The 13791-nt window shown below is 59.0% G+C and overlaps 1 protein-coding gene across 9 annotated transcripts in view; it reads right to left on the reverse strand.

The window, feature by feature from the left end:
• Window positions 1-806: 806 nt before the first annotated feature.
• The window catches only part of ANKS1A (ankyrin repeat and sterile alpha motif domain containing 1A), a 177836-nt gene continuing 164851 nt past the window's right edge, over window positions 807-13791 (reverse strand). For 6 of the 9 annotated variants that reach the window (XM_032340564.1, XM_032340562.1, XM_032340568.1 and 3 more), the window contains 11 exons: window positions 12742-12840; window positions 11879-12031; window positions 11654-11761; window positions 10299-10463; window positions 8869-8994; window positions 8548-8619; window positions 8274-8360; window positions 7576-7713; window positions 5869-6039; window positions 5591-5689; window positions 807-5003 (listed from right to left, as the gene is read on the reverse strand). In XM_032340564.1, the coding sequence (XP_032196455.1) occupies window positions 4884-5003; window positions 5591-5689; window positions 5869-6039; window positions 7576-7713; window positions 8274-8360; window positions 8548-8619; window positions 8869-8994; window positions 10299-10463; window positions 11654-11761; window positions 11879-12031; window positions 12742-12840 (1338 nt within the window). In that variant the 3' untranslated portion in view covers window positions 807-4883. The remainder of the gene's footprint in view (window positions 5004-5590; window positions 5690-5868; window positions 6040-7575; window positions 7714-8273; window positions 8361-8547; window positions 8620-8868; window positions 8995-10298; window positions 10464-11653; window positions 11762-11878; window positions 12032-12741; window positions 12841-13791) is intronic. The other 3 variants (XM_032340566.1, XM_032340565.1, XM_032340563.1) reach the window with 2 other exon arrangements.

Below are 13791 nucleotides of genomic sequence, written 5' to 3' on the forward strand. Positions count from 1 at the left end.
CAGGGCCTCTAAGGAGGCTTGAAGCCACCAGATGGGATGGTTTTTCAGGTCGTCCAGCTGGCCCTGGGAAGGTGTGGTGAACTTTCTGAGCCTTGGTTGCTTCCTCTAGAGAGATCACACCCAGAAGGCTGTCAGAGCTAACACAGTGGGTGCCTGGAAAGCTGTTAACAGGCATTGGAGCACAGGTGCTGTCAGGGACGGGGTTAGTGGTACCATTCGTGTCTTTCCAAACCCTCTCCTCTAAATACCAGCCCAACACCAACCCCTTCCCTTCCCTAGCCTGCCAGCTCTGGGAACACCCCATGCCTTTGGATGCCCAGGGGCCCAGCTGGTATGGCCTCAGTGTGGCTTTGGGTCAGTGGCTAGCTGTGCACGGCTCAAGCGAAACCTCTGTTATCGAATGAAGTTCCCTGAGGGGGACACTCTTCTTCCACAGCTCTCCAACCTGCCGCACAGCCTTGTACACAGACATTCCATGTACGTCTGTGGGTCAGCAAGCTCAGGCCGGTGTGCAGAGGAGCCGTGGCTGTAACTAGAACGTGGTCTCTGCTTGGGATGGAGGAGACATTCTAAGGAAGGGAAGGGGAATCGCGGGGGCCTCGCAACTAAACAGGATGAATGAACGGACCGTCAAGGGCAGCCTCCTGCTGGAAGCGTGCCAGACAGAGTGGCACCCCCACACTCATCCCAAACAGTGCGGGACCCTTGTCAGCAACCCGCAGCCAGCCTACAGCCTGGGCCCGCACTTCTGCCAGAGAACCATCAAGAAGCTTTCCAGTTCAAAAACTCCCAAAAAGTAAGGCTGGTTTCATGTTGCTTCTCCTTTATTAATTCAGTCTGTTCTACGTTGTACAGTTATGAAAATAACCGAACTGAAGGTGGAAGCCCAGGAATGTTGATGCTCTGTCTTGCGTAGTGAGGTCAGTCTATGTTCCGCACAGATTCGTTATGTTTGGTACCACAAGATGTTTGTAATTTGGACAGAATCAGACAGATTAACAGTTCTATGTACAGTAAAATAAAAGGGGAATTCATTCAAGTATCAAAATACAGAGACAAAGATTAAATAACATTTTTATTACAATTCAGTCCCATTGCCACCCCGTTAGCAACACCACTTCCACGAGCTGCTTCTGACTGTCATCTCACAGATCTGGCCTCCCGCAAGCCGACCGAGGGCGGACCAGCTTTCTCCTGTCGGCACGGCGGCCACCACGTCTGTGGCCTCCTCAGCCAGAGGCTTCTGGAGGAACTCCCACCAGAATCTGAGGCTAGAGACCCAGGAGGGCGGCGGAGCCTGGCAGACATGCAGCCTGGCAGTAGGGTTCCTACGGCTCGGAGCGGCTGGCAAGCAGAAGGGAGGCAAGCAGAGAAGCCAGGTCTGGGGAAGGTACGACTCCCTCACAAGGCTGCCCAGAGGGGCCCTGCACGGCTCAGACCCTGCCGCCGAACTCAGGTGCAGGGCTGGGTGGCTTTTCTGCTTGAAGCCTGTCCTTGAAATCACAACACCCTTTTCGAAGGGAGAGAGAGTACCTGCCCCGGGGAGAAGTAAAAAGGAAAGAAAAAAAGATCCAGTCCCTACCCTTCTCAGCTATCCAGAAATAAACCAATCTCAAAAGCAAACCCAGAGCCAGCACAGACTAGCCAAGGCTTTCCAATATGACAACACCCTGAATAAATAAAGATATAGCAGCTTCAAGGGGAGGAAAGACCTACATGTGATTTAAAAACAAAAAGGCAGCTTGAGCAGCTCATCGTAGTGTCTACAGTTTGCTTTTTGGACCTGCCGGCTCCCCCGAGAGGGGAGGCGCACTTAGCTGAGGCCAGGCCCCCCTTGTTAGGGGAAGGAAGGGTGCTGACCCCTTTGGTTCCCTGGTCAATTCTCACGGGTTGGCAGGGGCAGAACATGTGTGGTGCAAGCTGGTGGGAGGCTCCCGGGGCTTGGGAGAAGCAGGAAGTGAAGCCAGACTTCAGGCGTTGAGGTCCTGGTTTAGTACCGGGAGGTGGGGGTTCCCTGGCCCTGCTCCAGAGAGAAGGCCCAGCCTCAAGGCAGCGGGAGGATGGCGGGCTTTCCCTTTTCTGGAAACCACAGGGTGGTGAGTGTGCCCAAGAGCACTCTCCGTGCCCCCAACCCACAGGGAATTTCAATTCACAGCCTTTGCTGAGAAGGAAGTCCCTCCAAAGCCTGGCAATGTGGGGCCTGGGAGCAGCCCGCCCCATGCCAGCAAAGCATGAGGTCTGCTGCTGAGTTGGCCACGGAGGAAGGGCTCCTCTCTACTCTGGAAGGGGCTGGGTCAGTAGCAGAGCCGGCTCTGCCCCTCAGCCTCAGAGCTTCCCGTTGGCTTCCACCGCCCTCGGGAGCACAGAGCAAGAGTCCAAGTTAACAAGTGAAGCAAGCCAGCAGGAGGCCTTAAGTGGCAGTGGTGCGCCAGGGCCCCAGTTTGCCCTGAAGGCAACGCCAAGGGAGAACCGAATCCATGGTCACCTTACTTTGCCTTCTCTACACTTGGAGCCCGGGATGAATCCAGCAGCCAAAAATAAAACAGTCAAACTAGTAATTCAGAGAATCAAAGCGAGTCCTAAAATCACACAGACCTGATTAGACAAATCACAAATCGGCAGGTAGCTGTCTTAGCTGACCTACCCGTTAATGCCCAAAACAAAGCTGCTTTTTCTCCTTTCTGACCGAACACAGGCAGGTCTGAGGTCGCCCACGTGTGTGTGGGCCGGCGCCCTGACCACGGCCGGCTTGGGCGCCAAGGAGCGGCCCAGACTGCACGGCACCAGGAACGGCTCCCTCAGCCCTGCCTGGCCTGCACGCCTTCACATTTGGAACCCCGGGAATGGCCCGGGAGTCTCTGTTTTTGCCAGGTGCCTCTAAGGCTGTTCTTATTGCAGAGGTGGCATCCGGCTCCAAATGGGGACAGAAGTTGTGCAGTTCGTAAGGAACAGCAGCAACCGACTTGGCTGGGTCTGAAAGCAGACTTGAACAACCCCACTCCCATCTGCCCACCTGGGCCCGCTTTCTCTTCCCCCACAGGCTGTTGCCTCCCCTGCAACCTACTGACTGCACCAGCAGCCCGTGCCAGGGACGAAGGCTGTGCAGACCGGCCTCGGAGCCACTCTTGGGCCCGCTGTCCTCCGATCCCGAGACCATCTGTCTAAAGATTGGCAGTTTAACCTAGAGGTTTGAGCCAAGTCTTAAAAATTCATTTTATAGAAAAAATTTTTTTTTTCTATTAAAAAATGTCTTCTGGACAAGTCACTTCTTGACTCTCTGGAGTTTCCAGTTTCCTCTGCTCAAGGCCTGGCGTGTGGCTTGCTCTGTAAGACCTGGTGGTGGCAGGTCCAGGCCAGGCAGCCCCAAGGAGCTGCTCCTGGCAGAGGCTGGGCCTGGGTCTTCAAAGCTGCAGGTGACACAGTGGTGGCGGTGGTGGCGGTGGCGGCGAGAGCCTGTGCTCCCCACGTCTGTGTTTCCGCAGCACAGTTGGTTCCTCAGTGGCTCAGCTTGGCAGAAGCAAACACAATGGGGGGAGGAAAGGGTTAACCACAGGGGCCTGCACGGGGTGGAGGGAACTGAAAGGAAGCATGGAAGCCAAGGAACATCCCTCACAGCCTCCCCCAGCACCTGTGGCTCAGCACGGCTGCTCTTGAAGGCACGAGGCCAGGCCGGCGGGCAGGAGCACCCACCCCATGCTACCACCTTGGGCTGTGCCTCTCCAGGAACTGCTGGAGCACCTGGCTTCCCTACGGGCCTACATGGAGCTGCCGCTTGCCTGTCTCCTGCCCTCTGAGCTCCTCGGCCCTCCCCAGACACTGGGGGGCTTCTTCAGAGCCTCAGCTCCATGATCCCAGCTGGCGGACTATCCCCCTCAGGGGACTCAAGAGGTGGAGGGGGGCTATCTCCAGCCCCCACACCGTGGAGCAGTGTCGGAAAGTCCCCCCTGGAGGACAAGGGGGGAGCTGCTCGGTCCGGGTTCCTGTCCTGGAGCAGCTCCGTGCTGTGAGGGAAGAAGGGGCCGTGTGCGCGCAGGGCACAGGCCTCCCTCACGCTGGCTGCTACAGAAAGGCCTTCCTCCTCGGTGTGCTAGACTCCAGAAACAGCCTCGTGACGCCCTGGTGAAGACAGGGGTGGCCGACCGCACACCAGCCATCCCGTTCCTCGGAGTGGAAGCCTCAGCGGGACCCAGAGACCTGCTCAGGGAAGCCAGCCTGCGGCTGTTGAGATGCTCAGAGCTCCAGGCTGTGGAGTCAGGCACGTGCCTGAGGACCTCGGGCCCTCACAGAACGCAGTGTGAGCCTAGGCGAGCTGCGCTGCCCAGCTCGGGCTCTCGCAGGAGGGAGGCCAGCACCTGACGGCAGAGGACAGAGGGTTGGGGCCACAGGCCAGCCATGAGCGGAGAGCAAGGGGATTCTGGCACCGGGTGGTCACAGTGGTTGGTTGTATCAGGAAAGGTGCAAAAAGACAGTTCGCTCTTGGCAGCGGCACCCAGCTGCAGCTCAGCACAGAAGCCGAGAGAGGAGAGCAGACCAAGAGCCCAGCCTAGTCAGAGGGAGCAGTCACGGATGCTGTCTGGCTCTGCTCGAGGGCTGCCCCCCGCCCCAGGGTTCACAGTGCCTGCCCGCTGAGCCCTCCTGGTGCCCACCTGGAAGACAACTCACACCCCCACCCCCGCCAGGCTGTCCTCGCCCAAGGGGGGACTTCACAGTGTCCGGTGGTGTTGGGTAAGAGCTGTGAGTGTGGTGCCTAGAGCGGCTGCCGGCAGAGAGAGCAGGGCCCCCCGGGGCTGGGGCCTTGGCGTCAGCAGCCGGAAGGAGAGCTGAGAAGAGCAGAGGTCGGATGGCAAGGCACAGTGAGACTAGTGGAGACAGGGAGTGAGCGGTTAGAAGATAGTGGTCTCATACTTGGTGCTGAGGCTCCGCTTAGAGTCCGGTTTAGGGTCCACAACCCAGGAGACGCTGGCATGGGACTGGGCATCTGGGTCTGTATCAGGTGGTTCCAGCTGCCAAGGAAGAAGGGTGAGGGGTCAGGGAGGGAGCGCCGTGCCTGGCCAGGGGGCAACAGGGCCCCGCTGTCCCTTCTTCTTGCGCAGGGCTGTGCTGGTGTCGTGCCAGCGTGAGGGACATGAGGGGCGGCCTTGGTTCTCTCAGAGAGCAAGCCCCCTAGGGCTGAGATGCAAGAGTGGCACCCTCCCCAGAGCATCAGAATGCCACCTCCGGGCCTCTTCAGAGTCGACTTATCCCAGGGGCTTCTCAGAGCTGCTCAGGTAAAGGAGCCTTGACCGACCCGAGTATCGTGCTCTGAGCCCCAAACCTGTTCATGGCGCCAGGAAGGGGGTACGGGGCTGGGGAACCCAAGCCTCTGGGTCCCTTGGGTGGGGCCTGTGGGCGTACCCCAGGCCAGACCACAGCGGGCACCCCGGGCCTCTGCAGAGAGGACACACAGAGAAACAGCTAAAGCACAGATAGGGATGGCAGGAGGGTGGCTCAGGAAAGAATGTCATGTGGGGTGGGGGAGGCTACTAGCGTCTCAGAAAGCTCACGGTCACTTCAGGGAGACTGACACACAGACAGCAGGAGGTGTAAAGACCTTGACTCCAGGACTAACAGACGGCAGCGGTAGGTAAGAAGGACGATGGGTGGTGCAGGTGTGACAGTGACAACAGCGACTATCGGGGGACGGCGGCACCTAGGGTGCAGAGCAAAGCAGACACAGACATGGGGTGGCGTTACTGGGGGCTCACTGCAGGCCGGGGCCCGGGGGTGCCTGGCGAGGGAGGGGACTGAAGCCCGTGGGGCACAGGAAAGGCACTAACAGCCGGTTCCCTCCCGGTGCCCGTTCCACCCCAAGCCCTGGGGCCCACGTACTGCTGACTTCCTTGTGCCGACCCGAGGCTTAGGCACCGGTTTGGAAGATTTTGTTTCAATCATATCAGCGGTGGAAGGCCCCAGGGAGCGGGACTTCTGGGCCTGCAGGGCCAGCTGATAGGCCACCTCGAACGCCTGGCCCAGTGTCAGGATGATCTCGTAGGTCAGATTCTGGGAGAAGACAGAGCATGACTTCAGCACTGAGACCGAGGAGCCACTTCCCCCCTTTGCTCGAACCCCTCCAACCTCCCCCTGCCCCCCTCAACCAGGCCTCACGGCCCTGAGCACAGTTCTGGGGCAGGGGGCACCTGGATGGCTAACAAGAGTGTGGTCAATTCTGCCAGGATACTTGTTTTCAAAGCACTGCTTTGTCCCAAGGTGGCTGAGATATTAGGGAACAATCTGACCGTCACACACATTTTGTTTCCCCTGCACGATGTCAATGTGGACACAAACACCAGGGGACCCGGCAGCTTGGCTTCCCTTCCTGTGGTGCTGTCCCTCTCCCAGCCCTGAGCTCCCCTTCCCACCCCGGGCTCTCTCACGGGGAGGGGGCCGGCCTGACTGCCACAGCTCTGACTTTCTTAACCACTGCCCAGGAACAGCAGCGCCAGGGTTTGCTAGGTTCCTCTTTTTCAACATGTCACTGAGCAAGTTTCTGAGTGTGGTGCTCCCAGCCCCATCTCCCCACAAACCTGGCTTTTACTGCATGATTTTATGTAGCATGTTCCTCTTTGGGAGCACATACGTTGTGTTACAGCAGAAGTGACTGTGGAAAATGGGAGCTCTAGCTCACAGTGTCAGGAGCTACGAGTATAGGGCAGATGACCCCATTCACCTTCAAAACCAACTCCACGAAGCTGCTCTTGTTATAGCCGCTTTTCAGCCACGGAGCCGGGGACAGTGACTTTCTAAGACCACATAGCCAGCAAGTGGCAGAGCCAGGAGTCTGATGCTAGGCCCGGAGTAAGCATGGATTTCCTGGGGCTGAGAATGCCTGGCTGTCTGTGCCCCAGAAGCCACAGGGATTTGGCAACTAGCTTCTGTCCCCTGGAACAGCACGGATCTGGATAGAAGCCTGGGGCTGAGGAGAGGGCCTGGGGCCTTGTCTCAGGGCAGAGGCAGTCCCTGTGGGCCCAGCTGGAGCGTGAGTATGGGAGAAAGCAGCCTGCCTCCTGTCAGGAAGGCACTGCTGCCCCCAAGGAAGGTAGAGGGCATTTCAGGGAGACTGTCCTTTGAGGGTCCCAGGGGGGCATGGTGGGTTGACAAGTAGCCTGGGGGAGGGAACCCCTGACCAGAACCAGAGGAGCCACCTAGTTAGCTGCCTGGTCTCCTCTGTGCTTCAGTCTCATCTGTAGGGGACTGGCCCAGAGGCACCTGGGGGGCCAGTTGGTTAAAGGTCTGCCTTCGGCTCAGGTCATGATCCCAGGGTCCTGGGATCGAGCCCCACAACGGGCTCTCTGCTCAGTGGCTAGTCTGCTTCTCTCCCTCTCCCTCTGCCCCTCCCCCCAGCTTGTGCGTTCTCTCTATTGTTCACACTCTCTCTCTCAAATAAATAAAATAATTTAAAAAATAAAAAATAAATAAAGGGAACTGGCCCAGACAGTTGCTGGGGCCTCGGCCCAAACCAGACATGAGCCAGGTGCCACCCACATGCTGGGATGGCAGGTCCCCTCCCTCGGTGCCCAGCTGCAGGGCTCCACCCACCACATCCACCGTGCTGAACACATGGCAATAGTGGTGGCTGGTCTGCAGGTCCTTGGTGATGTAGGCAAAGGTGCAGAGGTCCTCTGGGTCCTGGGCTGCACAGGAAATGTTCCGAATCTCATGCTCCGCAATGACATTCTGCTGGGGAAAGCAGGGTCTGGAATTCTCGGCCCCAAGGCCCACCTCAGCCCGTTTACACCGCCACCACCACTGCCACCTTTTCCCAGTCTGGGCTGTTAGCCCAAGGCCGCTACTTCTCTTGTTCAGTGGGCACAGGGGCAGTGTCTAGCCTTGCCAGTATAGGCTTAGGGGTCTCCACCCTTAACCATGGCAACAGAGGGTGTCAAATGTTCACATCTGACCACCAGCTCTCCAGCCCTTCTGCCCTCCAGGGTGGGGAAAAGGCAGGTGAGGTACCAAGGGTGGGGCATGGGGGGAGTCCTTTGCTCGTGAAGAGAATCACACCACCAAGGGCCCAAGAACAGGTAAGAGGGCTGATGGAACCCATGCTCAAGGAGACCAGGGGTGCCTGTCACTAGGGCAGGCCCCTGGGATCAGGATGTTTGGCGACAGAGCCAAGTGCCTGGCTGAGGGATAGGAGTGCAGAGGAACAGAGAGGGCTGCAGACACTCTAGGCAGCCTAGAGGAGGGGGTGGGGAGAGGGTCCCCTCCCGCTAACAGTGCTGTGAGAAGCACACCTTGTTGGAGGCATCGATGAACTTGACACCTTTGTATGTGATGGACAGGATGATAGTGGGGATCTTCTTCATGTGTTCGGTGGATTTCTAGAGGAAACACAGAGTAGGCCTGTGAATGCCCCTTCTTCAGGCCAAGCCCCTTGGATCCCACAGGCCCCAGCCTCCCCCTGACCTTACATAGTGTGGGAGGGCCCAGGGGCTGCAGCAGGTGCCCCGTTGATGCCTCCCATCCCCACTAAACCCCCACCCGTCAGCACGCACCCAGACAACCTACCCGCATCTTTGCACAGGCGTCCTGTGTGGATTCTGTCCCTCGAAGATCTTTGATCAACATGGAGCCCAGATACTGAGGGTATAGGCAGTAACTGGGCTTAGGACGTCCTGCCTTACCAGGCAGGGAGATCCAACCAATTGGGACCATAGTCAGGTGGTTTCCTTTCCTAACTCCCTTCCCCTACCCTGGCTCGGAGGCCCTCCTGCCCCCTAGGTGCTGGGGGTGTCCTAGGAGTGGAGAACAGCACTTGAGGCCTGGAGCTGGCCGGGAGGGGTGGGCGACAGGGAGGCTAGCCAGGCTGGGAGGGCAGGGGCAACTCACGTTGGCTTCATAACCGCAGGACTCGAAGATGAGTTTCTCTGGCTGGTGTTGCCAGCTCTGCACTGGGGCATAGGGGGCAGCCAGGCTTGGGGGCCGGAGGGTCAGTTTGGCTTCACGCTGCTCTTCCTGTAGAACACGTGGGGTCACAGGTGCGCCTGCCCATTTCAGAGGAACTCGGGGCTCCAGCACACCCAAGGGCAAGGAAGCCCACTACAGGGGTTCAAGGGCAGGAGACAAAAAGTCAAGCAGATACACTGGGGGCGTAGGTGAGGCCCACCCATGCCAGAGGGAAGGCGGGGAGGCAGGGATCCAGGCCCCCTAAGGGCAGGCTCAGTGGGGAAGGCTCTAAGGTAGACAGGACAGAACCAAGACCAAAGGGGGAAAATAAGCATGAAGCACCAAGAATGGGGAGCAGAACCGCGGAAGCCTCCTATACCAAGTCTGGGGCCCTGGAGCTGGTTCTGGGTGGGGCAGGTGTCCCAGGAGGGAGCGTTTTATACTGTTCCTGAGGCTGCCGCTGGGTGGGGGCAGAGGGGCAGGAGGCCACTGAAATCTAGGCCAGGTGATGGGAGCCTTCACCAGGTGGGAAGAATGGGGAGGCGAGAAGAGAGTCAGGAAATTTCCTTCCACTGTGAGGAAGTCTTCGGCTATGGAGCGACTACAGCGGCTGGACAACATGCTTTTCGTATCGTGACATTCAAGGCCGTGCCCGTGGGGAGGTGAAGGACACCCCCAGGTGCTGGAGGTGAGTGTAACTCAGGAGAAAAAAAGCAGTGAAACTAGAGTTCCCAGGGCGGCAGGGGGGGCGGTGAGGGAAATGTGTCGATCTTGTGTCCAGTAGGCCAATTTGGAGAACCAGACGCAAAGCAGGAACCTATGTGCAAGGCAGGAGGCCGGGCAGACAAATACATCAGGAGGCCGGAATGCAAGGCCCTGATAAGGTGACCGAGGACTGAAGGCTGGGGCCAGCCCAGGGCCTAGCAGAGGCTGCATGGGGGGAGGGGAGCGGCCTTTAGGAAGGCAAACAGCATGGCTGGATAGGTCTCCTAGCTGCATCCCATGCTGGGCTGCAGAAATGCAGCAGGAGGAACAAGAGTTTGACTGGGGCCCTCCTGGTTCTTTGGGCAGGCGGGGTTCGGGGAGCAGAGTCAAGGACGGAAGCTGCTCTGTGGAACAGGCAGGGCAAGCAAGCTGACAGTGGGGCAGGAACGGGGCTGGTGGCCTGGAGGGGCTGGGATGTAGAGGCTGAGATGCAGGGGAGGCCCTCCCAGGGAGGGGAGGAAGCAGGGTCCTCCTCCTGCTGGTGATCCAGGCACCTGCAGTTCAATGGCCTCCTATCCCCTCTCCCCAACGCTGGCTGCCAACTCAAGGGACACAGGGGCAGTGAAGGGGTCTGGGGACCCCCATTCACAGCTCCCCCCTGGCCCCACCTGGATTCGGAAGCGCTCAGCTCGAGAAGGTGCCGCAGGGTCATGAAGGCTGTCGTGCCGTCTCCTGCCCGTGTCCCCTGGAGGCAGTAGCAAGTCTGCAGAGCGGCCAGTGCAGGAGTCATTCTGGCTCAGTGGGGACGACGTCTGGGAGAGCAAGTCCTGGCACTGCAGTGGGGAGAAATCCAGGGAACACTTGGAACCCAGGAGGCCAGCCCTGGATTATGGGTGTCAGCCAGCTCTGGGGCTGCCCAGGGCCCAACAGGGGCAGGTGGATCAGTGAGAACGGACACGGAGCAGGCACCAAACGGACGGCACACTGGCCCACAAGCCTGTGGGAAGACCCTGGCCGCGGGGCCAAAGCCACCGAATTCTTCCCCGAGCCAGGAAGCCCCGGTGACCCAGTCCTGCGCGCATGCAGCCACCACGGGCACCCCCACGTCCCTCACACACTCCTGGGCCTGGAGCCGAATGGGAAAGAGGAGGTTACAGGGCTGGGAAGCTGCTTCGCTGTTCATCAAAGATCAAATCATCTGCCGTGATTCACTGCCGCTCCCTGGGCACGTGACCAAATCCAGAGCCCTTTCTTGAAAAAATACACAGCGCTGCCCATCGGCACCCCGAAATCCCATCGCCTCAGTTTTTATGCCAAGTGTCAGCATTTCTTGGTCCCTCAGTGTCACAGGGGCTTCGGGTGAGAGGACAGAGTGATGCCCTCCGGGTGAGGTGGCCGTAAGCAGGTGGAGCCTGGGGGCCCTGCTTGGAGCTCTGCACCCATCAGGTGGGGCTTAGCTCGTAGGCTCCAGCCAGAGCTGGTCCCAGGCCTCAGCTCTGCAGCTGGATGGAGTCTAATCTGCAGTCTGGGGTCAGCAGGCCAAGCCACAAAGCATCTCGAACCCATCCCAAGAGGCTTTTACTTCAGAAGACCTAGGGAGGGCGCAGGTCCTGCCACGGAGCTCCAGCTTTGCCCTGCGTCCGGGTTCCCCGCAGACTGCCCCCCACTGTCCCTTGCTGCCCTGCTGGCTCTGCCCCCCGCAAGCAGTGGCTGGGATTCGGATATTTTTTCCCTTTTCCTGACATGTTACTTTCTACTTAAACTGGAGTCTTTAGTAGAGGTGCCACTGGGCTTCTCAGATGCAGGCAGGAGGCACATAATCGATACAAAACCAGCCCAAACAACTCCTGCTGCTCGCACTCTCCGGGCCCTGGCAGCACACTGGCCCCGAAGACAAGAGGGGACAGATTGTTCCCATCTCTCCTACGGAGGTCATGCTCTTTCCAAAGAATGCCTCAAGCAGTCTCTAATTCCCAGCAACACGAAGAACACACTGAGCCCTTTCCATTCTTGCCCCACTCACTCTCAGCTGGGAAAACCGCGGGGGCTTCTGAGGCGGCTCCTCGTATGGTCTGTCTGCCAGGGAGGCTATGATGCGCTTGCGGTGGCCGAGGAGATGGACCTTCAGCACCTGGATGGGGGCGGGGGCGGGGGAGGGTGATCAGGCCGTGCCTGTGCCCACAGGCCCCTACCCGCCCCGGACCGCACCCTGGAGGCCAGGCCTGGCCTGAGCACAGGCTGCACTCACGTTGACAAGCTCCAGTTCCCAGAGGTTCTTCACAGTGTCAATAGAGCTGTAGCCGCTGGACAGGAAGGAATGCACGTAGTCCTGCAGCCCCAGGGAGTCCAGCCAGGAGGGTACTGATGGGGGGCTGCTGCCGTCACAGCCCAGTGCTTTCACCTGCGGGGCAAGAAGGGGCAAGACTGACAGCTCAGCCCTCTTGGGGCTGCAGCCAGGAGACCAGGCTCCCCTCCCTTCACACAGCCCTTTCTGCCCCTGCCTGGTCTCAGCACCCCCACCTGTGAGGTAGGGCCCCCGCAGCCCTCCAGGTCTGAGGAAGACAGCCCCAGTGGGTACTGCTAGATGGGAGGGAGGGTTCACAGAGGGGCTCCCATTGAGCTCTGACAAGATCATGGACCTGGTGGGACAATATGGTGTGTTCCTGTGAAGTGGGCATTGGCCTCACTGTCGGGACTTGTTTGTGCTTCCTGAGCTCTGGGGTGAGTGGAACAAACAAGGGTACAAGGACTTCCCAGGGCCAGCCGAGTCAAGTGGAGGGGTTGGGGCTACCAGCCCCTGGCTCCCCAGGTGACAGGTCAAGCCTGTGGGTACCAGCTCCTGGGCTGGGCAGAGGCCTATGGCCTCCCTCTGGAGCCCAGACTGGGTCCTCAGCAGTCCCTAGTCTCTGCTGACTCGTTGGGGCCTCAGGACATGGCAAGACAGTAAAGAGACCTCTGTGCTGCCTGCTGGGTCCCCCAGGATGCGGGGCGGACACCTTGCAGTGATCCACATGCCCCGGAGCCAGGCTCTTTCCCTTTTCTGGGTCCAGGTGGGGTCGGGAGAGGGTCCTGGCTTTGGCCGAGGCTGCAGAGCCATCAGTGGTTAGTTACCTTGGGCAGGGATCGCGCTGCCTGGAGCAGCTTCCGCCGGTGCTGTGGGTCACTGATGCCGATCTCCCGCAGGTCTTGCTCTTCCATCACATTAGACCCCTGAAAGCAAGAGAGATGGACGTGAGCACCCTCCTGAGCTGGGGGCTGGTGGAAGCCTCTCATGGCCCCTCATCAAATTCTTCTTCTCTACCCTAGGCACCGAGGGGTACAGAGAGCCCGGGCTCCCTCGGACAAGTCTGCCTAGACAGCCCACTCCTGCCCGAGCGGCTCCCAGGCGAGCTGGTCAGCACCGGGGCATGCAGGGTGCCCAGCCCCATGTGCATCCGCTCCTCTGGGGGGCAGGTCCACAGCCTCAGAGATGAAGCAGAGGGGGACTCTCCAAGCCTCCTCACAGACCTGCTTTCCTGACTCGAACGCGAAAGCAGCCGTGTTAGGTGATCTGCCAAGGAACTAGACTCATCCCAGGGAGGAGAGGAGTCCCAAAGCAGAAACGTCAGAAGAAGATTTCTGGCTGGCTCGGGAGCTGGGGAGCGCCAGAGTTGGACCACTGAATGTGATGGGGTGGGGGGCTATCGCCCCTGCAGGCCGGCCTGCCGACAGCGCCTCAGAGATTTGACTCAGACCACCCCATTTCACGCTCACGACCAGGGGACTGTCTGTCTTCACCCCCGTTTTATAGGTGAGGAAAAAGAGGTATACCAGTCAGGACTGTGCCAAGGCCGTGTGTCGGGCGGTGGTGCTCAGATCTGGCTGCTCCCTGCCCCCCAACCTCTATGACGTTTTATTCCTCACAGGAGTGTCTCCAGGTAGGTTTTGTCAGACTGTAATCCACGAGAACTCAGAGGTTCTGCCCTGCTTTCAGCCACAGCGTGTCCCCAGAGGCAACTTACTGCCTTCCCAGCTGTCCCTCCTGAGCCAGCTTCCTGTTCCCACAAACAGAATTCTTGCACACGTTTGACACCTATTCCTAGGACTTAATACACAGACATATCTCAGAGATATTCCGAGTTCAGTTGCAGACCACAGCAATAAAGGGTATATTGCTATAAA

Source organism: Mustela erminea, chromosome 4 (genome assembly GCF_009829155.1).
Source record: "Mustela erminea isolate mMusErm1 chromosome 4, mMusErm1.Pri, whole genome shotgun sequence".
Lineage (NCBI taxonomy): Eukaryota > Metazoa > Chordata > Mammalia > Carnivora > Mustelidae > Mustela > Mustela erminea.